Source organism: Amia ocellicauda, chromosome 22 (genome assembly GCF_036373705.1).
Source record: "Amia ocellicauda isolate fAmiCal2 chromosome 22, fAmiCal2.hap1, whole genome shotgun sequence".
In the NCBI taxonomy this organism is placed as follows: domain Eukaryota; kingdom Metazoa; phylum Chordata; class Actinopteri; order Amiiformes; family Amiidae; genus Amia; species Amia ocellicauda.
In genome coordinates, this window is record NC_089871.1 from 8,513,848 (window position 1) to 8,538,547 (window position 24,700).

The following is a 24,700-nucleotide window of genomic DNA, read 5'->3' on the forward strand; positions in this document are numbered from 1 at the left end:
ATATAATCCCAATAAGGAAAAGACAAATTGTAGTACTAGACAGCCAAAAGTGTCACAAAGGCACAAAAAATGCCACCCGTTTTGAACTGCATTTTTGCACGGTTGAAAAGATGAGAGAACAAGAATTCACAGGGTGTCACATGCAAAATAATAGAAATAATAAACTAATCCACACCTTACAGTAGGTATCAGTTTTATTATAGAGAAACATATTACAATTACATGTATTATCATCAATTACAAAAACATTATATAACAAAATTAGTATCCCATGTGCAATTCACACAATATTGTCTCTTACAAATTACCGTACAATCACAAAAGTGGAAAACACAGAAGCCAGGAGACTGTTGCCTGTAAACTCTTGGGGACAATCGCCTGGGCTTTGTGCGGGGGGGCTTCTCGGACTGAGCCGTACTTCACTGGTAAGGTTTGTAATGCGGTTCTGGTCCGCACTTAATTGGAAACGCTCCGTACAGGCTCAGCCCTCTCAGGATCTTTCAAACAGTGGCATCCAGTTTCCTTAAATCCAGTTCAATTCAATTAAACAACATTTAAGAACTGTGACGATTACGCACCATCTTTACTCATGTGTGTTCAAAATACTGCATACCTATATTGGCTATGTTTTCAATGTGTCCCCTGTGATGTCTCTCTCTGTGTTAGTGACATAAGTTAATAAAGCTGTACAAATCTAAGACTTTTACATCCAAAATACCAACTGCATAAAACAACTTCAGAGAAGTTTGCCTGTTTGCCCGTTTCTGTATGTTTCTGGGTGCTTGGGTGACTGCAGTTGGCCGAGCCCAGGAGGCCCAGATGCCTTACTAATATGCTACTTAAGGGAAATGTGTCATATTTAAGTTATTCAGTACTTAAGGTGTTTTATACAACTGTATAGCGGCCTTTTCTCTCAACACAGAACCCAATCTCCCAGGTCTGCCACTTGCCGAGAGAGAGGTTATATTGTGCATTGCGGAACCAACCATCTTTCAGTCTCATTCTCCACGATCAAACCCAGCGATCAACGGCAAAGGGATTCAAATCATTCAGATCAGTTATAAAACAAAGGCTACATATATATATGTATATGGGGTCTGCCAACAGTATACAAAAACACAATTATATGACATTTCAGAAAACAATCATTATAAAATCTCAGAGCATGTTACAATAGGTTTAGAGGCCTACGCTGTTCCTGAATAAGCAGCCATGGTTCTGGCTATTATGAGGTCACTGTGGATGTGTACAAGTTAAAAAAGCATGCGTCTACAATCAGGAAAGCCGTGAGCCTCCGGTTCATTACAGAGTCGTGCCAGTAAAGCAGCCCTCTCCCTCCCATTGTAACCAGATTAGGTTTCTATTAAATCGTCACAATCGCAGCGTGGGACTGACGGAGGTCTAATTGTGCTGCTACTACACGGCCCAGCTCAGGGTGAGACCCCGTCACCAAACGCACAACGGACACGGATACTGGAAACGCCACTTCGAAGCATGGAGAGAGGCATGCTAGGAATAGGCAGAGGGAATGGACCCAAGGACAAACGAAAATTTTAGAGTTAAAAGAGTTTAAAAATGGCAAGGGGCCGGACACACTGCAAGAAGAGCAGACCAAAGATGGACAAAAGAAACTATAGAGTGGATCCTAAGAGATGAAAAAGTTCTAGAAGACAACCAGATAGAAGATGGGAAGATGAAATAAGATTTGCTGGTGTGAAAAGTGGGAATATCTTGGGACGGCCTTCCTTCATCCAGCAGTGGAGACAGCTTGATGATGATGATGTATATATATTGTATTGTAAGAATCCTAATCACCACAACTCTTTTTGGTGGAGGTTTCTGTATTGGCTTCAGCAAAGCAATGTAGCAACCTGACTGATTGTTACTGTAAGACAAACCAGGACCGCATGAGCCGATCATCACTCCGGTGATCACCCTGCACATGTAAGCTCTGAAAGCCCGGCGATGCCAGGGCGTCTGAGGGAATCCATGATTGGGCTGCAGAGTAATGGGGGGTTAAACCCAATTAAATATGTTAGAAATGTAAGAATGTGCTTTAGTGATGCAAAGTCTTGGCTACCTTTTGCAGTGCTTTTAACCATTAAGAATCACAATCCACAACACTGTACAACACAATAAATACAGAACACTCAAGGCAAAAAAACGAACATAACTAGATGACAAACAAAAAAAACAACAACACTGCTACAGGTTTCTGAGGTAGCAGGTACTGAGGTCTGAACTGGGTCTCCTTAGAAAGATCCCAAGAGGCACAGCCAATTCTTCCTCTCCGAGACTCGCTTTTACATGAAACGCTCCCTGTGTGTAATACAGGGACGCGTGACATGGGTTTGAAATTTAAATGCACAATAGGGGGAAGTCATTATCAGTATCCTAGGACAACATGTGCCTGATCTGCCTTGGGAACCAGACTGCACTCGTGATAGTGGTGAGTTTAGGGTACTGTGTGTGCTAATGGTGGAATGTCAACATCTTCTAATCTGCGTAAGAAAAAGAAAACCCCAGTAGTGTCATGTAAAAGACTTGTATAAACATGTGTGAATCACCCGATGCATTGTAATGGCTCAGTGTTGCCCATCCGTGCTGAATTTATGAATATGACGACGACCGGACAAAGGTCCTCATCAGCCATACGAGCAACATGGTTAACAATATCTTAGAGCACGTCAACTGTGTCATACTGCGAACAGTGACTCTGACCTGGATTAAATCCAAAAAGTCGTCCCTCCCATCCTTACCCAACTGCATACTCAGGACTTGGACTATGGAAGCCCGGGACATCCTGACCCACTGACACGCGTGATGGGCTGGCCAGTCGGAGTTTGGATTAATGTGGGCCTGTGTCAGACTGACGAGACCTAGTCTGGGTGGCTGTACGCTGTCGCCCTGGATCCAAGTGACGGCTGAGGGATGACCATAATACTTCGTTCGCTTGCGATGGTGTGAAACCGGGCAGAAACCTCCGGGTGGCGGGAGGATGGGCTGGGCTGTGTTGGGTGGAAGAACCTGTTAAACCGACCAAAAGCGGGATTCTGTTCTTCCAAAATCTATTTCTGTGAAGCGTGGACAGAAATCCCGGCTGTTGGTTTGCGATATAATGGAATAAAACTAACAAAAAACAACTTCAAAGCCCAGGTTTTTTTTGGTCGTTTCTTTTTTGTTGTGGTTGTCCAATTGTTTTTCCCACCCCAGCCTGAATCGCTGCGCTGACAGCATGGGGGGGACAGAAAATGCGGCTGGCACTTCAGTGCTGGAACTGGGGAGCTGCACGTGGGGGATGTCACCCGTGTGTGAGAGAGCGAGAGAGTGTGAGAGCGTATGAGAGTGAGAGTGTGTAAGAGTGACAGAGCTTGTACGTGTGCAAGTGTCAGCTGGATCAGCGGGGGGTGCGGGTTCGCGAAAGCTGAAATTAAAGGGACATTTTTTTAACATTTTCATTCCTTTTCATGTGCCGGCTACCCTCCATTCCCCTGTCCTCTCCCCCAGCCTCCCAGCTACTTCTCCTTCTCCTTCTTGGCCTCCAGGCTGGACTTGAGGAAGTCACTGCGCAGCAGGCGGTAGAACAGCACGATGTTCATGGCGGTCATGATGGCCATGCCCACGCTGCCCACCGTGTAGCTGAGCAGCGGCACGTTGTCACGGTTGAGCACCAGCCAGCGCGTCATCCAGGCCAGGGTGCTGATGCGAAAGACCACATAGGTGCCCAGGTTGACGATGCTGTTGAGCCGGTACAGGGTGCTCTTGGCCAGGTTGGCCATCAGCAGGACCTGGCGCAGGTGCAGGAACACCGAATTGATCTCCACCAGCAGGGCCACCACCGAGAAGCCGATGTAGCGCGAAGACAGCGCCGAGATCCCGAAGCACGTGATCACCTGTAGGGGGGGACAGGATGGCACACACAGGGTTAATACACACAGTGAGCGAGGGAACAATCTGTATATCACTCGCAAGGTGAGCGCCACACTCGAGCGTCTCGGTTTGAACAATGATTCTGAAATAAGCAACTTGAAAATGGGGAACAGATGCAGACACAATGAGTGGACACACTTCACTCACTTTCCTTCGCTGTCCCTGCCTGAAACCGTGAGGATAAATTCCCCGCCCTGCAACTAAGCAATGACGCACTGTTTCACACTGCAGTTACACAAGTGCTGTCTGTGGTATGCTTGATAACATGTGACCCACACACAGAGACACCCGCCACCGTCACACACACACACACACACACACACACACACCAGTTCGCGCACATAGTCTCTCAACCTCAGATGGGCCTTGAAGGTCACAGCCACTTATCTGACAGCAGATAACCGTACTACAGCTGTTACACTTTGCTTCAATTGAATCCTGTGACTCGTTACCACTCGTTTCTCTCTCTCTCTCTCTCTCTCTCAAATAACCATCGCCAGAGATCTGGAGCAATTTACTTAAAAGACAATGGTCAATGGTCAGTGTGGGTTTGAAATTACCCTGATCAGAGCGGTGCACTGCAGTATGGATGGGCAGACGTTCCCCAGGGGCCACAGATTAGTTGTGTAACTTCTTTTTATAACATAGAACTTGTTTTGTCTCATAAGAAGACAGACTCTTCATGCCAGGGAGCTTGAAGTTCCTCTGCTGATTAAGAAGCAGTAAAATACCGTTAAGGGGGGGTGACGAAGACTGCCACTTCAAAGCCGCGTGTGATAAAGTGTTACGCTATACATTGCGGAAGAAAACTTATTTTTAGAGACAGAGGAAGTCAAGGCAGGCCACAGATTTACAAAATCTTTCTTCACAATCCACACCCAAACCTCGACAGCGGAGAAAAACACTCAGATGTGTTCGCTACATGAATCTGTGTGCTTCTGGATCAGCGGCTTCCAAACTGGTTTATCGGGACGCTCCGTCTCATGATGGCATCACGCCAGAGACACCGAATAAGAGTTTAAACATTAATTCATAAGGCACAGCCTTTTTACAACATGGTCATAAACACCATTATCTGTGTAGGACAGCATGTTCCATTTCCTACAGTCACATGACCTCGCTGTCACCGTCTTCTGAAATCGAGGCTGCAGGGGTCTAATAATAATTTCTCTCCCCTCTGTAATACAGATTAAATTATGATGAACCCTGCAGAAGTAAGACAAAGGCCGTGGATTAACCCTGGTGCGGTGCAGGCCTGAAATTAGTCACAGGTGTATTTATAGCAGCTGGACCAGACTGTCAGCGTCTGGGTCGCCTCAATCTGGCTCATAAAGGATGAAAATCTAAATCTAAATTAGTTCTCTTTGAGGGAAGGTGGCTGCAGAAGAGTGGACCACATTCGAAGGGCTTAAACTATTTTATACTCAAGTTATTTTCTGCGTTCTTTAAACACACCGGGAACAAATCCCTTTAGCTGCTCGATGAACTATTTCCAACTCACTCCTAGGGCAAACGGCAGCCTCTCTGAATGTGCCAGTGCCTTTAAACGAACAGGTCCACTTCGAGAGACTGCAGTTTTGCAATCCATTGATTTCACAAGGAAAAAAGTTCCCTTTTGTGGCTTAAAACAGTTTCCTAAGAAACTATAAGGGAGTGAAGTCCTGGTATTTAGAATAAAGATGCTGAAAATCTCTTCATTACAGATCCACGTCTCTTGTAAACTAGTCAGTCACCTCCTACTACCACCAATTTTAATAATAAAGCACAATTCATTAGTTTGCAGCTAGTCCACTAGGGGGCACCCCACTCAAAGCTATCGGCTGGGGTCATACAAGGTGCACTGTGCAAAAAAGCAGGACAGGACAAGATCTCCTGTCCCGTGTGAACTCTCAGACGTATACAGGGGCAGGGAGGACAGGACTTCAGGGGTACTTGGACACACTGGAGTCTGAACAGAGAAGCACTCACCCATCAGAAGATCAGACACTAACTCGGTTTCAGAATCTATTTTCAAAAGACTCTTCAAGCTCATGTTTGCTGATAAAGACAATTATGACAAGGACAAGGACAGGATTTAAATCCACACAGCCGTTCTTACAGCTTCACTAGGCGGCTGACTGACTCTCAAACCAGAGATATCTGAAGCCAGCGTGACCTTGGCTGTTCCCTGCACTGCCCTGCCTCCCTCCTGTCTCCGAGCGTGTTTATGAAACGGCCTCTTGTTTGGGCTACACATCTTCTTACACAACCCTCAGGTGCCGAGCGCTGGGAGCCGATGAGCAGATAAGATCCGGGAGACCCTTCACCGCGGCTTATCGCGGGACCGGATTAAAGCAAACCTCTCCCACCCTTGTTTAGAAAGGGCCTTCATAAAAGAGCGCTTGATAAGTAGGCTGTTCACAGCCCACAATGCAGTGCGGCGCAGGGGGCTGTTTGTAGTGTCACGTTCCCTCTGGGGCAGGTGATCTGAGAGGAAAACAGCCTCCCGGGGACATGGGGGAGAGAAGCAGGCGTTTGTGGTCTTCTGTGGAGGTGTAGGGGGGTGAGTACGGTCTCTGTGGAACTGGCGACCCCTCTTGTTTTGCCATGGTTGTCGCAGAACCCTTTCATGGATCCCTAGGGCCACAATGCAATAGGAACCTCAACCGTCCTCGGTCTCTCCACCCCAGCAAGCCTCCGCATTTAACCAACACAACCAGCAGTGACGCCTGACACCCTCGGGGGTAAAGGGCTGTGCTTAGTGGTCCCCAGTCAACCTTATTGATTAATGTGCTCTCCTGTTTGCTGGGTCAGGTAAATCAGTTAGGGACCAGTGAAGACTGCTGACCCCTGGCCCCCGGGACACTTTACTCCAGTTCTGTAGTGTTTACACACAGACCTGCAGGACAGCAGCACACTAACCCAGAGTTCAGCCAGGTGACCCCAGGGCAAGTGTGTGTGTGTGTGTGGGGCAGTGACAGTGGGCACCTCGTCTCCCCCATCAGAAAGCCACGAGCCCTGGCAGGGATGAGGTGAGCGGCCAAGCGTGGCGATGGGGGACGGGAGATTACCAACGACTCAGCATTAATGGGCTTAGTTCAGTAATCCCCACTAAAGCCGATTCAGAAGCCAAAACCAAACTTATTTGCAGAGTAATGGCGTTGCAGAACCATCTAAGCCAACAGGAACCAATAGTGCAAAGCCAGCGTCTCCCTGGTCCACAAAGAACGGGAGACAGAGGGAGGGGATAACACGTAGATCGGTGATCCCCACTTACTGCCCTATTGAACTCTCTACAGGGGTAATCCGTCTCTCTATATTATTTTAGATGTATTTACCGACAGAGAGAATAGGACAGATGCTACTACAGCACAACACCACCAAAGCGGTTCTGTTCGTCCCTGATCCCACGACAATTAGGACACTGAGGTTAGACTCCGGAGAAAACCTCTGTGTATTTTATGCATTTTGTTTCTCATTCACTCATCCTCCCTCTGAGATTAATTACTGCCATCTCCCCCCCCTCTCTCGTGCTCTCTCTCCCAAACCCCCTCGCCACTCTTGACAACCTCACACAGATTCAGAACATTTTCTCTTTTTAAAAAGGAGCCGAGACATTCAAAACACCGGATGCTCATGATTTTATTTCCCCCCCTTTAAAGGGAATTTGTGAATTGCGCAGATTGCCACACGACAACCATTAAAAAAAGTACTAATCAAAACGATCGGCGGTGAAAACAGAAGTCCAGAAGCGACCAGAGCACAAGTGTGTTGTTGCAGAGACACGTGGCCCTGGTTCAATAGGGCCCTGAGCCAGGCAGGGCCAGTCAGTGTCCTGCCAGCGAGAGGAGGGCCTACAGTCAGCCCACAGTGTGATGCAAACCGTTCCCTGGGGAGGAGGGCAGCTCTGTGACACTGACACACTTGGCTGCTCTGTCCCGAAAAGAAGAGCTGCGAACTGCTCCACTTCCTGCTCTTCAAACAGGAACGAACACACAACACAAGAAGAAAGAAAGGATTCTGGTTGTAAACAGTTTCCCGTTCTTTAAATGGATGTCCCTGAATGTGCCCGGCCTGAATGGATGTCCCTGAATGTGCCTGGGCCTCATTCAGCATGGCACGACCAGCTTTGCCAGCAGAGGTGCCCCCCCCACCATGCCCTCTTCATTCTCTCGATTACATTTATTGCGAGAGTCTCTGCTCTCAGCATCGATCAATCGTTCCTGTGCGCTCCGACAGGAACGGACATAAAGCAACGCAAACAGAAGAGAGCGCTTACGAGTGAAGAGGCATGAAACAAACCGAGAGCAATCACAAACCCGGTGTCAGTGGGGTCCTTATCTTTACATCGCAGTCAAGGCTGGACTATTGAATGTCCTCTTCCTTTACATCCTATCAGTCACCCTGACACCCCAGGGCTGTTAGTGAGTCATTGATTAACAGGTGTGAGGTAATGGTTACACAAGCTGAGAGATAAGCAGATAATCGAGGGTGCGCGAAAATAACAAAAATCCTCTAAACAGCGTTGACAGGTCACACTCAAAAACAATTAAAATGTGTTAACCAGTGTTAGTTTCTGCCAATGTATGTTGGTCAATTGGATCTGTCAATCACATGTGGAGGGAATATTTTGTATTTGTGTTTTCATGCAGGACAAACTGAACCGTGTGGAGATACAGACTCGGCCTGAATGTCAACATTTCGGACACTTGGCCAGGGTTGGGGTTCTGGATTGCGTTAAGGGTTCGTCTCCAGGAGTCCTCACACCCACCCACCGCACTCTTAAAACTGAGACTGACTGACTGCCTTTTATTTCTTGCTTGGGGGCTGCCAATGGAAACCCTGACAGAGTCTCAGTCTCAGCCGTTGTGAGACAGACGCTGACCTCAGGGCTGTGACTCCGGAGAGTCACTCGGCAGCCACGAAACGTCAGGGTGTTGTCGTTTAGAGAAAGAAAGAAAAAAGCGCTGTCCTTTGGGTTGTTATGGGGACCGCACATGTGCTGTGGGAGGTGTCAGTCGCAGGATCCAGCTGGCTGGAGTCCATTCTCTGCCATGCCTCTCTCAGCAATCATGGGAACAAGTCCAGGAATCAAAAGACCTCAGCCCCATTAAACACACACTACGGAGGTATCCCCTCATACGGCACAAAAAGCAAATAAAAATAAGGAAAGAAAAGCATTCCTCAGAGGCACACCTTATCACAGTTAAAGGGCGCTAGCCGTCATCCAGACTGCAGCTGATCTGTGATCCTGGAATGACAGCATTCCTGTTTCTCAGCACATCACCACTGTCCTCCCATCTGGCCTTAGGGAGGTCCATCCTGGAAGCTTTGTGTATGAAGCATCTAAATAACACACACACACACACACACACACACACACACACACACACACACACACACACACACACACACACACACACACGTCTCTCTCAGACAAAAAAACAACAACCGGGGACTTCCCGAGCCCTAATCCACACCAATCCACAACACACGGCCCGTTCCTTGATACTTCAAATGCCTGCATTTAAAATCGACACTAAGTCCCCATTTGTTGATAGAGACAGAGATACCGGTTGTGGACTCTGTAGCTGCCAAGCACTCACAGCACAGGGTTCACACGGAACACGGAGCTCTTTACAAAGTCCGGAAGCTCTCAACACCCCGTTTTCAAAATGTACAAATCTTGACAGGATTTTTGAGTGTAATCTCTAAATGCAAGAGCCGGGGCCTCCAGCCCAGTTTTGCAGGGGAACATGTGGGCGCCATATGGAGCTCCTGCCGTCTGGAGGGGAGAGATTCATTTTCCAGTTTTTTACGCAAGAATGAATCTCCTTCTCCCAGCCGGCCCACTCGCGCCCTGCCCACACCACAGACAGGATGTATTTTCAGAGAGAAGCGTCGATCTCTGCGCCTCAGTCTTATTAACCGCGGATGTCGAAGGGCCTCTCGTCGTTCCCTATTCTTGTTCGTGTTCTTTTAATCTCAGATCAACTCAAATTCAGACTGAACCCCTTCAGATGCAAACTATGCGCTCAGCACTAACTGACACTTAACAGGGGCCTACAATCATAAATCACACCAAACAGAAACCATCGCCCACAGTGGGTCACGATTGTGAATTCCTGGCTGACACGAGGAATGCACACGATTGGTAGCATGAAGAAAAAACAAGATCCAGTCACAAAAACCCCTTGAGAAAGGACCTGGGGGAGACAGCGACAGGGGGAGGGAGCTTTCACTCGTTTCTCATCCCTTCTTTTGCAGTTGCACACCTAGCTGGCACAGCTTCTCTGTCCAACACAGGGCACCAGACTCCATAAACCCCTTGGGGCTGAACTCGGAGACAAAAAAAATAAAAATATAAAAAACACACACTAAAAAAAATACAAGATACCCCACAACAAACACAATGTCTACCAGAAGTGGAATGCCTAGATCTCTCCCGAGAGGAATGTATGGTCTATTTTTTTCCAAGGGAACACATTATGTCAGCGGAGCAGCGTATCCGTTTTCCAGCTTGTGGAAGTCCTGCTTCCCCCCAAAGGGCACTCTCTCTCCGCAGACAGTTACACTGCAGCTGATGCCTCAATCATGGTGCTCAGCGGTTAAAACTGAGAGCGAAGTAACGCCACATACACGCTTAGTGTGAGGATGGTAAAAATGAATTTTGGATTGTTTTCCTTTACAAAGTGAGATTCTTTAATTAAAAGCTGCTAATTTTACCACCGAGGCAAAATTGTTTCCATTTCTGAACCAGTTTATTACAACTATTACGTGTGGGTGTGTAGAGGTTGTAAATTTATATTTTATTTAGCTCTCTCAAATGCATTACGATATGGAATCTGTCTTGGTAGTAAAAGGAAAAAGCCAGTGCATTCAAATGATCGATCCAGCAGTAAATGGCAACGGAGCCAAAACCCAGAATGGAAACGTAAGTGGTCTCTGTCAGCTGAGCTGGACTATCGGGTTATACTTCCGGGAAGGGCAGAGACACAGATACACACACACGGGCACAGTCCCACGGGCGAACACACAGATGAACACGGGCACACAGACGCACATACATACACACACAGACAGACGCACGTGCACACGCACACAGGAACATGCACAGACGCATGCAGCCACACACACAGATGCAACAGGCACGGTCACACACAGCCACACACACACACACACACAGTCACTAATACAGACACTCGCACACAGACGCACACAAGCACACTCACACACACTAATACAGACACTCACACACAGACGCACACAGGCACGGTCACACACAGCCACATACACACACGGGCACACAAACAGTCACACCCACAGATGGACTGTAGTCAACAGCTGTGATGAACACCACCACAGGAGCTGTCACATGGACAGTCTTGCCCGTCCCGTTTGTAGGCACCCCAGAATCTCCTAACGTAGGGATTGAAAGGGTTTCCTGACACAGAGAAGGGCCCACCCTGCGGCCCTCACCTACACCCTGTAGTGATCGAGCATCGGTGACATGCCGTAATTACAGAAACTCAATCAGATCGAATGAGAGGCGGATGAGGGCAGCGTGATGAAGGACCACATGCTTCAGCAGCAGTGGTTAACGCTGTAAACAAGTTAAGAAGGAGGAGAAACTTCTGGGGAAGATTTGGAAGCAGCGTCTGCAGGAAACGAAGCCACGAATTCTGTGAATCCCAGAGCGATGACATCATGCAGGGAGGGGAGCAGCGACTCCTGAGAGCCAGGAGGGGAAACTCGACTTTCTGTTTTTGTTTTTTCTAAATCAGATCTTGGCCCACATGCATTATGTATGATATATAAATAATAACGTCAAAAGATCCTCATGAACTAAACCCTGGAGTGTGTGAGTCTCCTGTCAGGGAGCAGCCGCTATTCCTGGCAGCGAGAGGGGGCTTCCCGTTTCCTGAAGGAAGGGGGTGCAGCAGGGGGTTGGGGGTTGTGTATTGCTGGTACTTTTGTCTGGACACATGAGGCAACAGCGGCGCGGGAAACTCTACTCCCCCCCCCCCACCCCCCATTGTCAGGAGAGGAGGGAGGCGGCTTTGTACCACAGAGCAGACGTGTTCCAGGGCCTCGCTTTCTACTCTGCGCCTTGGCAGCTCCCCCCGGTTTGTTTTCCTCAAGAAGTGTGTGTTTGAGTGTCCAGCTGGCTGAGCGCTTTATCACTCCTGTCTCTGTTTGTTTGGAAGGATCATGCTGACATTTTTCCTCACCCCAATAAGTAACCAAAAAAAGACTAACGGTGCAGCGGGACCGAGGCCGAGTCAATGACACGACGGAGTCCAAAGGTGAACACGAGCCGCAGAGCTCAAAGGGGAAGCGTTACTCCACTCCCAGTCGCAGCAAACACACGAGTGGGGAGAAAGGCAAGCTGGCCACGTGGTCACTGTGGGGGGGCACTGCGACTGACGGGGGGCCAGGGCATCGGCACACTTAACAAAGACACCAATGTTTGCTGGATTTCAGGTAAATAACATAAAATACAATACAGTGCCTGTAGAAAGCCTAAACCCCCTTTCACACTTCTCACCTTTTGTTGCCTGATAGCCTGCAATACAAATCCTGCAAAAGAGTTTTCTTTCATTTATTTACACATCCTGCCCCACAACTTCCAAGCGAAAAAGTAATTCTAGAAAGTTGTAGAAAATTTAAAATATAAACCGTCATAGCAATCCAAAATTAGCTCAGGTGAGAGCAATCACCCTTAAAATTGCACTCCACCGGTGCTTAACTGTAGCGATTCACATGATTTCAGGATCAATTGAGCAGGTCTTGTAGGTTCCCTCAAAGTAAAGATTCGACCATGAGCACCGGAACAAAGCTGTTCAAAGGCACAGATATAAGGCCTTGAATATCCCTTGGATCCGGTCTAGACTATTATTAAGAAGTGGAAGGTGTTTGGCACCACCAAGACCCTGCCATTCAAACTGGATGACCGAGCAAGAAGGAGACTCTGATCAGAGAGGTACCAAGAGGTCAATGGCAACTTTGCAAGAGCTTCAGGCTTTTATGGCCAAGACTGGTCAGAATGTGCCTGTATCACAACAATATCCCAAGCACAGATCTGGCCTATATGTTAGGATGGCAAGAAGGAAGACATTCCTCAAGAAAGCCCACCTTGAATCCCGTTTGTTTATTTGTGTTTTTCTGTGTGTACTTCACACAAACAAAAATAGTTTAAAAATTACATAACCCTGCTGCTGGAGTGAAGCCCCTTAGACTACGTTTTTGTTGCGGATAAAATCATAAGCATCCAAATGAACTCAGTTGTCACCTCCTTGGCTTTCATTCATCACTGGCAGCTATGGGAGCGTGTGGGAAGGAACGCTGCCCCTGCCTTTCAACGCCAATCCGGAAACTAGAAGAACTGGTTGGTCGGTACCCTGCTGAGCCGCTGTATGATTGCCACACACACCAACAACAACAAACGCGGAAGTTTTCCATTCAGAAAGTCATTCACAGTCCGAAGGCACTCCTCTTGACACGGAATCCACAGTAGTGGAGCGAGAGAAGACCAAACAGAAACCAAAAGGAGGTCAGCCACTCAGAGAGACAAGGGCGGACCGGGAGGAGAGGCGATCGGGAGGGGACACAGCCCAGGTACGCGAGGTCACATTCCTAACCGAGGCTTGAAGACACAAGGCCGTGTTTTTAGATGTGCCGCTTTGTTTACAGGGCCTCCTAGAAAGTGCTGTGGGAAAATGCCATTGTTCTGCGTTTTTCAAGGAGCGGACAATACAACTCTAGATGTAGTCGTCATTTTTTAAATATATTTTTTCCATTTAATTGTTATTTTTATTCCTTCAATTGGACCGTCTGGTGTGTGAGAATGGAAACAGCCGAGTCACAGTTAAAACACAGCGGGGACTGTTAGGTCACATGACCATCTCCTTGCCATTTGGGCTCTCCAGTCACATGACCATCCCTAAACAGCTCAGCTCAGGGTCTGAAGTTGACTGGTTTAGATGTAAAAGCAAAGGCGCAATTTGGTTTATGATAATGAAGTCTGAACTGAGTTTAACACTGCGAGTTGGACTCTTCAAGGTTGGTAAAGGAGTTACTGAAATATACAGAGAACACACCCTCAGCCTCGCTCAAAACACCCCCATTAAAAATCTCAACTCCCATTCAGGAGTAAATTAATTTACTAACTTTAGACAAATAGATGCTGTGAAAAAAGATACTCCCCTGAACTGCATACTTTGAGCACCAAGAAACTGGCTGACAGTACATCATCTGTTACACAAATATCAGGGTCTTTCCTACAGCAGAGACCCCACTAATTCCTCTGTGGGTTTCGCCCTCTTTCTGAGTTTCTAGCCCCCCAGCGCCTTTGCAACAAACAAACAGACGTACACATAAATTAAACCGCCACCTATCCAAATACAATTAAATATAAAAGCAATAAAGACAATGAACAGGGCCATAGAAGGAAGCGTGTCTGGAGCTGCGCAATGTTGGTTGCGTTTTAGTTCATTTCAAAAGGGTTTGAGGTTTTGAAACAGGAGCAGGTACAGTGGGTGGGGTGGAGGGGGCGGGGGAGCTGTATTAAACTCTCCATGAAAACGTTTGTCGAGTCTGGAAACTGTACAATAATTGTCTGAGCAGTAAGATGACAACCTCTCACAGCACCAGTGGCCGATTCCAGGCTTTATCGCCCGTCTCTGTGACGAGCAATGCAGTTGTTGTTCGATACAAAACCTTCTATTGTCACAGTGTCCTCACTGCGGTGGGTGGAACAGAGAGGACCCCTTAATACACAATCCAGACATTTCTAGGACGGTGTCGTCTAAAGAGCGAAATGGCAGGTTTCTGAGCTATACCAAGAAGTACACCTGGAAAATAAATGCATAAACTCACAAATAGATAAACCAATACAGTTGATGTGATGTTAACTTTTTGAATATTTGAAACTAAGGATGAGATGGAACAGAAAATGTACCAGAAGGTGGGATTTGTTATTTCTGGTCTGTGTTTGGCTAAACTAGAATGTAACTCTGCTAATGATGGCTCCCTCACAGAAAAGTTCTGCATGGATATACTTTGACAAAGTAAATTAAAACACCGTTAAGTGTAAAATACGTGCAGAGCAATTAAACTACCACAAATCTACAGTGTTAATCCACCTCAAAGCCAAACACCCTTCTGCGCTGCTAGCAGACAGAAAAGGAAAGAGAAGCAACAAACAGGTACATTTCTGATTTGGTTTAATGGACTAGGAGTCTATGTGTTCAGTGAGGTTTGAAAAAGTAAATGGTTTAATTAAGTAGATTGTATAAATTAGCTAGAGTCTTATATATATGTATTTCACGGTTATCACAGGAAAATATTGCCACAAGGACGCTAATGTGAAGGCTTTTATTGAATTAAAATGAAATTAATGATTTAATAAAAACTGGAAAAACAAAAACAAACACTTTGGTCGGTCAGGATACAGCTATGATTGCAAAATATTAAGGACTTATGAATGTCAACTCTGATGAAATGTTTCGGGAGATGCCCATATTGTGAGCATTATTATTTTTTTTTTTTAAGAAATTGTCACAACCTTTGTAGTTCATTTGAAGTTTTAATAACCAGAAAAGGTGATAATATCAGGGAAAAGTAATACTTTCCACTTCTGTACATCCCCTAATCACAAAGGTATTTTTTACATAGCCTAATGTTTATAAATCTTTATTTAACATATTTAAAGTGTAATAGCCACATATTTTAAAATGAAGTTAATTAATTGTCACATTGAATTATTTTGCATTTAATGTACATCACATTTTGAAAGGGGTTGGGACTATTCTAATAGTCGTCAACGACAGCTGTCGAATTATCGATAGTTAAAATTTTTGTCACGCACATCCCCATTTCAAACGGCTGACGTGAACCAAAGGAAAGGAAGGACAACACGCTATTTGAAGAATCTCCTCAGTACAGTATGTGACCAACGACAGGAAGGGCATGAGCCAATCAGATCTCCCCCAGCAGGGACTGTGAGATATCACATCGCAAGGAATGTTGTCCCCCCACCACTTCAATTAGCTGGAACTTATATCCAGGTGCTCCTCTGAGAGCGAGACGGGGCAAACGAGAAGAGCAGGTCTGCAAAACTAACAACCCAGCTGTTCAAAACACAAACAAGAAATAACACTCTTGGAATTTGGAGATCTCTTTATCTCTGTTCACAAGTAAAAAAACACATCATTGCATTGCATTCTCTAACAAGAGGGAAGAACAGGAAGTTGTGTGGCTTACAGGACTACGGGGTGAGTTTGGGATGAAAAGGGGGTTGGCTGGGGGTACACGGGCAGCAGTGTGGGGGAGGGCTCTGGAGCCGAGGGTTGTGGGATCAATCCCAGGTGGTGGACACTGTTGTTATACCCCTAAGAAAGGCACTTTACCCAGAATGCTCCAGTACATACCCAGCTGTATCAATAGGTAACAGTGTGTAAAAAATAAGGGCATCCAGCAAAATGAGGACTTACCACAGCATGGTGAAAGAGCAGCTCCCAGGAGTGGTGGAGCTTCTGGTGCAACACCATGTCAAAGAAGTCATAGATGAAGTAGCCTGGAAGACAGGGAAAGACAAAGCAGGTTAATGGAGCAAACATCACAGAACTACCTGTTCACACTGTACCGATACCCAGTCCGGCTTCACACTGGATTCAACACAGACCCCAGTATCACGAGACCCCATAACCATCGACAGCCACACATGACACTACACACTCTGCCAAGTCAATCGTAATAAGAGCTCCTACGGTGCCATTTCCGTGCCTGTATTTCATGATGGATATGTTGCCTTCTGCCCCATCAGAGGCATTTCCCTGCGGCTAGGCCCCGGCTAGCATGGCGACTCCAGGAAGATGGTTTCCAGGACGTCAGTTTCGGGTTTTGCTATTTTTATCTGTCATCGCCCACTGACAGCATCTCCATGGTGACAGGATTCAGGCACGGGGGGACAGGGTAGTTACCATGGAGAGCGTCTTCAGGAGAAGAGAGCTGTAACATTTAATTAAAAACGAGGCGGAGCATCATTCAGGACCGGACCTCAAACGGCAATGCTCGTTAGGCTTGTAGACGCGTATGGATTCTGGTGTATACATTAAGCGCCTTACAATTCCCAGGGCATCTGAACTCCTTCTCAACTGCTTTGGCGTTCTGTTGCACGACAATTGGATTTTGTTCTTCTTGTTTTTTTTTTTTTTTTTAAATCCCACCTTATCGAATGAATGCAGTCTATTCTTAGTTCAGTTCTCACTGGCGTCTTGTTTTATTATGCTTGGCAGCAAACTGGATGATTCCAGCGGGCACCAGCATGGCGTAGAAGGCTTGTACAAGCTACACCAGGCAGAGAAGGGGATGCCAGTCCGAAACGATACCGAGATGACAAGACCCCTCTGGGACGCACCTGAAATGGGTCCGAGCAGAGACACAATATTGTTGGAAAAGTACCAGAGCTCCATCTCTCGGACATCAATCACTCCAGACTGAGCAAAAGGGCTGTCTGTTGACCCTTTTAAAGGTCTTAAAAGGTCTTGCGTGAGAATGCAGCGGTGAGCCATCGTGAGAACAAAGCCAACCACCGAGGGTCATGTCTCCTGGACCGCTGACATAGCTGAGGCACGGAGATGTTTATCTTATAGGCGTGTTCATCCCGTCCTTTCTAGATAAACACAAGTTTATCTAGAAAGGAGCTGATTCACAGGTTGGGAACCCACAATAAATGTCATCCCTCACAGCTTACAGTGAACCTGACAGTAATTTTATAACAGCACCTGAAGCACAACATATGAGTGGGTAAACACTTTGAAATGAGGGTAGATGTTTGCAGCATAAACCACAAAGTTTTGCATTCAGATTCACAATAATGAGGCAGATTTTAAACACAGAAGGGAGACTTGGATAAAATCAGCACCTCAGTCCAGCTGCCCAATTAACTGCATCAGGAATCTCATCTGACCCACAATGCATTATTCTGTACTGTTGTGGTGATAAGTAAATACAGAAATGCATCACACCCTTCACCAGGAGACATATTGGCCTTGTGTGAAGTACAGTTATCTGACTCGGATTACTGTAAAACACTGCCTAGTTTTCACTGACCACTGCTGTAATGGTGGAGAGACGGGAAATTAAACAAATGATGAAATAGTGCAGGAAATGTAATCATGGGGGGTCTCTAGTCTTTAACACACAGCTTTTCATGGTCAAGCGATTCCAGTCTGTTTAAGAACATCACAAAGGGATATTTGCAACTGAAACTGCTGGGGTTTGACATCCCCCACTCCCAGCCAGCACTCGGGCACCGTGGCCAAGTCAAATATTCATCGCTTTGTCGGCAGATATGACCCAGTAAGGGGGGGGACAACTCAATCAGTCTTGGTGACCTTGGTCACGCAACAGGCAAATACCGGTCCCTGCTCCCGGGAATGAACCGCAGAGGCATTTTCAAGGAAAGGGCTTGTGAATCCTGAAAAAGTCAGCAGCCAAAAAGAGTTGGTCACGTGCCCATTTACCAGAGGGAGAAAATGACACTCTCTCTGCTCTGGAAAGAAAGAACAGTGTGTCCCCTAACTGTCAATAAACAAACCCGTCCAGAATCATAAGGGCCAACAACCCCTCCGAATGACTGTTCCCCGGTACGCTACAACCGAACCACACATTCTGGGAGACGCGAGAGTGTGATAAACCTCCATCTGCGCGGCCTGCGAAGGATGATAAGGTGAAATGCGCTGAGGGGAGTGGGGGGAGCCTTTCAGGAACGGGTGATGTGGTTGAGAACAAAGAGGGTCTTCTGAAGCCAAGCACCTCCCCCGTCGAGAGGCTCCGACGTCAGATAAGCCCATGCGCTCCCCTTATCGGAGACTCTCCTCATCGGTGGCTGCTGCCAAGACTGTAGCAAAGCTGTCACACAGTTGCACACTGGAGCACTATCTTGTGCAAAGCGGGAGCTCCTGTTCAGGCCAGGGGCTAAAAAGCTGATCGTAAACAAATAAATATATGAGAGAGATCCTCTGGCGACGGCTTCAACACACAGCTGTTGTTATAATTATTATTATTATTTTTTTTTTTTTGTATTTTAGCAGACGCCTTTATCCAAGGCGACTTACAGAGACTAGAGGGGTGTGTGAATATGCAATTACATCTCACTCGAAAGACGGAGCACAAGGAGGTTAAGTGACTTGCTCATGGTCACACAATGAGTCAGTGGCTGAGGTGAGCATGATCCGATCCTCGGCTGTTTCTCCTCCTCAGCAGCCGGGAGGAGTGGAACTCGACTAGGCTAGAATGGGGCAGATTGTTTTGAGCCGCGGCCCAGGCTTGAGCCGTCTTGGTGGGGGTGGGGGGCGTGCCTTTGTGCCTGGGACGGATCATAAAGCCCCCCATTGATTCACACCCCCCCCAGCCTCCCCACACGATGGGTGGGACCCGGCTGGAATGCGAGAAATCCTTGGTATTTTCAGACCCCTCGCTGCCCGACACCGTTCCAATAAATAAGGAAGGAGCGATGGCTCGGCAGGCTGCTGTTCCCACCTCACACAAACACTGCAGTCGGACCGGTGCATTGTGGGAGTCAAATAGAAAAGAACCGCGTGAGCTGCAACTCTCCACCACGTGAAATATCGCCAACGTCCTCTGAACATACGAAACGAAGCCCCCTTTCCTCTACTGCACGAATCTGACTCCTAACACCCGTTTATTTTTAAATTTGTTGATTATTATTCTCCAAACTGAAGTGAACCGAGTCTGGGCAAGAGGGGAGAGGATATGGGCTTCAGCCTGCGAGAATAGCGAGGGTTTCTTGCCTGAAGTGGGGAGGGACGCAGTTACAGATCCCCCTAACCCCTTGAGGACTATTGACCAGCTGCGTTCATGGGTCTCTTAAAATCACTATGTGCTGAAAGAGTTAAGTGAATAATGATTAAAAATTAAATAAGTGCTCGTCCACTGAAAACCAAAACTAAAGAAACCTGAAAGAATAACTGTAAATACTGCTCCACTATCCATTCAAAGAAATATGTATTTATTTATGGGTCATTCATCTTACGAAGCGTATCCTGATGGTTCCTACAACATGAGGAGCAGTCTGCCTTGGCTGGACAGTAACCAGCAATAACCTGCCGTGTCCCGAGACTAACCTGCTCAAGGCAGAGAGTGGATACAAGCCAGAACCGCAGTCCGACTCACTGCCCCGCCCCGGCCTGGCACTCCCTCAGTGCATGAGTGGCACTGACAGCATGCGCCCACAGCTCTCAGAGGCTCACTGCCATATTTAATACATCAATAAATAGAAAGAAAGTGCCCACAGATTGTATCAACAGCAACAAGACGCTTGAAAGCAATCAAGGCAACTTGTTTATTTTCTCTTGGGCAGGGGCGAGAAGGAAAACCCATTTCAGAGTTAGATATACTGTGCAGGGTCAACCCCTACACTGAGCACACTGTGCTTGCACCCATGTGTCATAGAGGCGTGTGTCTGTGGGGAGTTCTCAGCTGCATGTCAGTCCATGTAGCTCTTAGTCAGGAGACAGGCAGCAGGCAGGGCCGGGAGCAGAGGCACAGCTCTCCCGCCCTGGAGCCAGGCTCACCTGTCAGACACCTGCAGGGACAGGTGGAGAGATGCCTGTGCACCGCTGTCAGGTGGAGATCTGTCAGACTTTAAAGATATCGTGTTCCACACTTTTAAACAAATAACTAAAAATAACTATAATTGTGGCACAAGTAAAATGCAGTGCAAGTGCAGCCTTTGAACTGCTTATTAACGGGTGGTGGCGTCCAAAAGTCTCCAGGCTGCACCCGAAGAGCTGCTTTTAATTGCCTCGGTAATTGAATGAATGAGTAATTAATGAATGACCCCTCCCCCGTGACGCTGCAGGGGGCGTTTCCCGCTCAGCGACTTCTTTGTATTTCAAGAATTTACTTTTTTATTTTCTCTGACAGCCCATTTCCGACAAGCAACCACAAAAAATAAACCTCACCTATTGAAACCGACACCAGTGCGTGGGAGAAAGCCGAGTGCGTCTCGATCAGGTCTTCAGCCATTTGCGGGTGCAGGCAGAAACTGGGAAAGTCAAAGAAGTGAAAGCAATAATATCATTTTATCATGTATATGTATACATTATATATGCTATGTATACATTTAAAAATATATACCCATAGATACATGTGATGTATACAACGTACAACTAAAAGCAAAGTTTTAAAGACAACAGGCTACAGTAACACGGCTTGATAAATAAGTAAGAAAATTAAATGTCATATGAACAGACATCGTCCCTAATTCTGCACTGCCCGCATGTCATTTCTGGAGTCAAAACCAAACTTTCAAAGCGCGTATATGACGCTTTAGTGCAGCAAAGTAAGATAAAACAATGGTTTAAAAGCATGCAAACACAAACAGCCATGTCTACGTAAGATTTGCAATAATAATAATAATAATAATAATAATAAAAGCAGCCTTGGAGCACGTGCAGTATTTATAGTGCCTTGCGTGTTGTGGGATGAGCTCGTTTCCATATCACACACACACACACACACACACACACATCAGACGTGTGGGAAGGTGGTAACCTCAATGCCCGTGCCCGCACTCACCACAGCACTGCCCAGACCCCGGTGATGACGCTGTGGATGCAGGAGGTCGAGATGTTCCTCCATTTCCAGGTGTTTCTGCGCGCCGTCTCGGGGATGGGAAACTTGTCCACGGCCGCGTTGAGCAGCTTAAAGGCGGCGGCGGAGCTGCCCACCGTCCAGACCACCGCGGAGACGTCCATCTCCCGGCGTTATCAGCGGGAAGACGGTTATTATATCGCTACTAATAACGGCGGAGCCAGAGACTGCGCTTTACTCGCCCCGCGTCTCCTCGGCTTGCGCTATTCTATGAAACGACACATTGTTGCTGCTAGCATGTAACCAGGAGGCAAACCCCGTCATCAAGGTGTATTTCAATTCCTTTTCTAGTTAGGGCGCAAAAACATGGTCTTGACGTTCCTGCACAAGATAAATCATCCAAAAATAAATCCACTCCCGGGACACATGTGCTCAAGAAAATCGGGCTCTTCCTTTAGTTGGTGTGTGTTTGGGGTCCATAGCGGGGCTAGTCGCAGGATCGGGGGTCTCTGTCCGTCTGTCTGTCTGTCTCTCTGAGGAGCAACTTTATCACCCGGGCGGGCGGGGCTCTGCTTGTGTAACTTTTTGCCCGTATAGTAACCAAACAACATCTGGGGGCGTGGCTTACAGACTGGAAACATTGTAACCGCGCCCTCTGGCGGAGGAACCCTGGGAGTTGGAGTTCTTTCTTCCCCCGCTTTACGTAAGAAAGATACATAACACCGTTTAAATCCACTATAATTAAACGTGTATATACATAACGACTCCACCGTGACAGTGTAGATGTTATACAACCCTGGTTATTTCACACAGGCAGGACAGAGCGAGATTTGACTTTGCACCTTAGACACAAAGGACCATAGGGTGTCAACACGAAAGCTAGACAAAAGCCGTATCAGAGCAGATAACACTAACACATCTACAACAGTCTTGAAACATTGCTGTTGTAACACTGAACCCATATTGTTCTGGTAATGACATACAAATACCCATATAACTTGCTTTGTATGAAACCGTTGGATAAATAAATAAATACATTATCATTATTATTATTATTATTATTATTATTATTATTATTATTATTATTATTATTATTATTAAAAATGATTAAAAATAGGAATTGGTAGGTGAATCGGGGCTGTGTTCTGAGAAGGAAATGTCGACATCTACCGGTGAATTAGTTGTAACATCCATTTCTACCAAGGAGGTTATGTATCGCTTGTATTATCCAATTCTCCAATAGACTGGGTGTTATATAGATCTAATGAGGATAACAAAAACAACATTGTGTAATGTACACACCTGGGTGCAGTAACTCACTTCAGGGGAACGCACAGTCAAGCAGCTGATGGGAGATAGGAGACGTTTTGTCTGCCCAAACGACATTTGGACTGTCTTGTCCTTATTTGGCAATTATTTACAAGTATTGTATCATTTCCACGCTCAGTTGCCTCAGTGAGGCACACCCACCCTCTGCTGGAGCAAATCATTCATATTTAAACTTTCCACCAGAATAAAGATGATGTGTGTGTAATCCGATGAATGGAGGAAAATTGAGTTACATTTTCTACACATATGTAAGGTATGTTATATAAAGAAAGAGATATGAAAATAATGGTAAAACCTTGTTCATGGTTCATGTTCGGGTACTGGCTGAAATACAATTTGAATGATCATTGTTCTAAGGAGTCTGGCACAATTTATTGCAACAATAGAAGTGATTTGTTGTGGTTTTACTGTCTGGTGGAGTAACTGACATGATAAAGGATCTACTTTTGAGTGATCGATTAATGTAGGTTAACGTGATCATGAACAATGCTTTCACTCTCTGATTAAGGCGAAAATAATGCATTTAATCCAGAATGTGAAATGCAAACAAGGCCAATCTAACCCCAGCTCCTGCGCTTTGAGGTGTGAACTGGTCTAGAGATGGGAACAGTGGCGCAGTGGCTGTACAGGTCCGTGGCTGGGCCATTGCAGCGATATGACATTAATTATTCAGATGGTTTCTCTTTCTCAGGGTGCCACTCAGAAGGACTGCAATGGCAATGAAGAAATCGCAATGTAGCAATGCTGACTATTACAGAGGTTGAATAGTTACATTTGCCAAGTAATTAATTATTGGTGTATGCCACCTTGGGAATGTTGCCCAACGATATTGTTGTATGTAAGGCCAATTTCCGTAGAGCAAATCCCAACCACGTGAGACCCCATGTAGCACAACTGCAACATGTACTATATCCTCCCCAAGCCCACCCTTATCACATGATTGAAATGAAAAGCAGTTTTTGTGTCCTAAGGCCTGTTATTGTTGCCATGTGTCACATTTGGTGTGGAAGCCTACTGGTTAAATGAGGTATTTCCCATCACATGGTAAGAAAACTTTTCCTTGTCAGTCTAACTAATTTCTTCTGAGGTTTTGGCTTCACAATTGTGCAATTTCAGGTGAGGAGATATACAAAAATACAGGTGTCTCGAGTATGGTCTGTAGAAGTCCTGTGTTTAAGAATAATTTTCAAAATCAAACCTTTTAAGCTATTGTGGGAGCATTATGTGATTGTTGCAACATTACAACACTGGCTCATAAGTTGTTGCTGGGTTCTATATAGTTATTGATAGCTAAGATAGTTATTGACAGGTGCTATATAGGTATTGATAGTGAAGTTTTGGTTATTGATGTGCTATATAGTTGATGATAGGTGCTATATATTTTTTTTGGATGTAAGAATGGAAAAATTGCTTTCTTCACTATCGCATGTAAACCACACTAAATTGTATGCATGATTTCAGAACTTGAGCATTCAAAACTTTATTACCTTTACTCTATTATTGTTTATTATTAGTTATTTCTTACAAAGTAAGAGCATTACAAAAGTACAATAATACAGTACAAATCAAAACATAATAAAAATGCAAGTTCACAATTAGCCTACACAAGTGCATAGGAAAAATATAGTTAATGTACTATCTGTATACCTGCATTGTTTCATATTCACAGGTGGGATTTGTTGCTAGAATAGTTGGAAAGGCAGCAGAGATACTATGAGTGTTACCATTTTGAATAGTTATCTAAAGATTGACTTCTTTGTTAAGGGGGAATATCTATATTTTTTTAAATAGCTGTTTTTGATAGCAACTGTTACTTTAGTTATTTTACTGCAATTATTTG

General features: G+C 46.0%; 1 protein-coding gene across 1 annotated transcript; it reads right to left on the reverse strand.

The window, feature by feature from the left end:
- Positions 1–176: 176 nt before the first annotated feature.
- tlcd2 (TLC domain containing 2) lies at positions 177–22,101 on the reverse strand. Its single transcript, XM_066696163.1, has 4 exons — positions 21,517–22,101; positions 20,901–20,983; positions 16,404–16,486; positions 177–3,893 (listed from the first exon to the last, which is right to left on the reverse strand). Exons 1-4 carry the CDS (start codon positions 21,693–21,695, stop codon positions 3,516–3,518), a joined length of 723 nt encoding a protein of 240 aa, XP_066552260.1. The 5' UTR covers positions 21,696–22,101; the 3' UTR covers positions 177–3,515.
- Between the last annotated feature and the right edge of the window lie 2,599 nt (positions 22,102–24,700).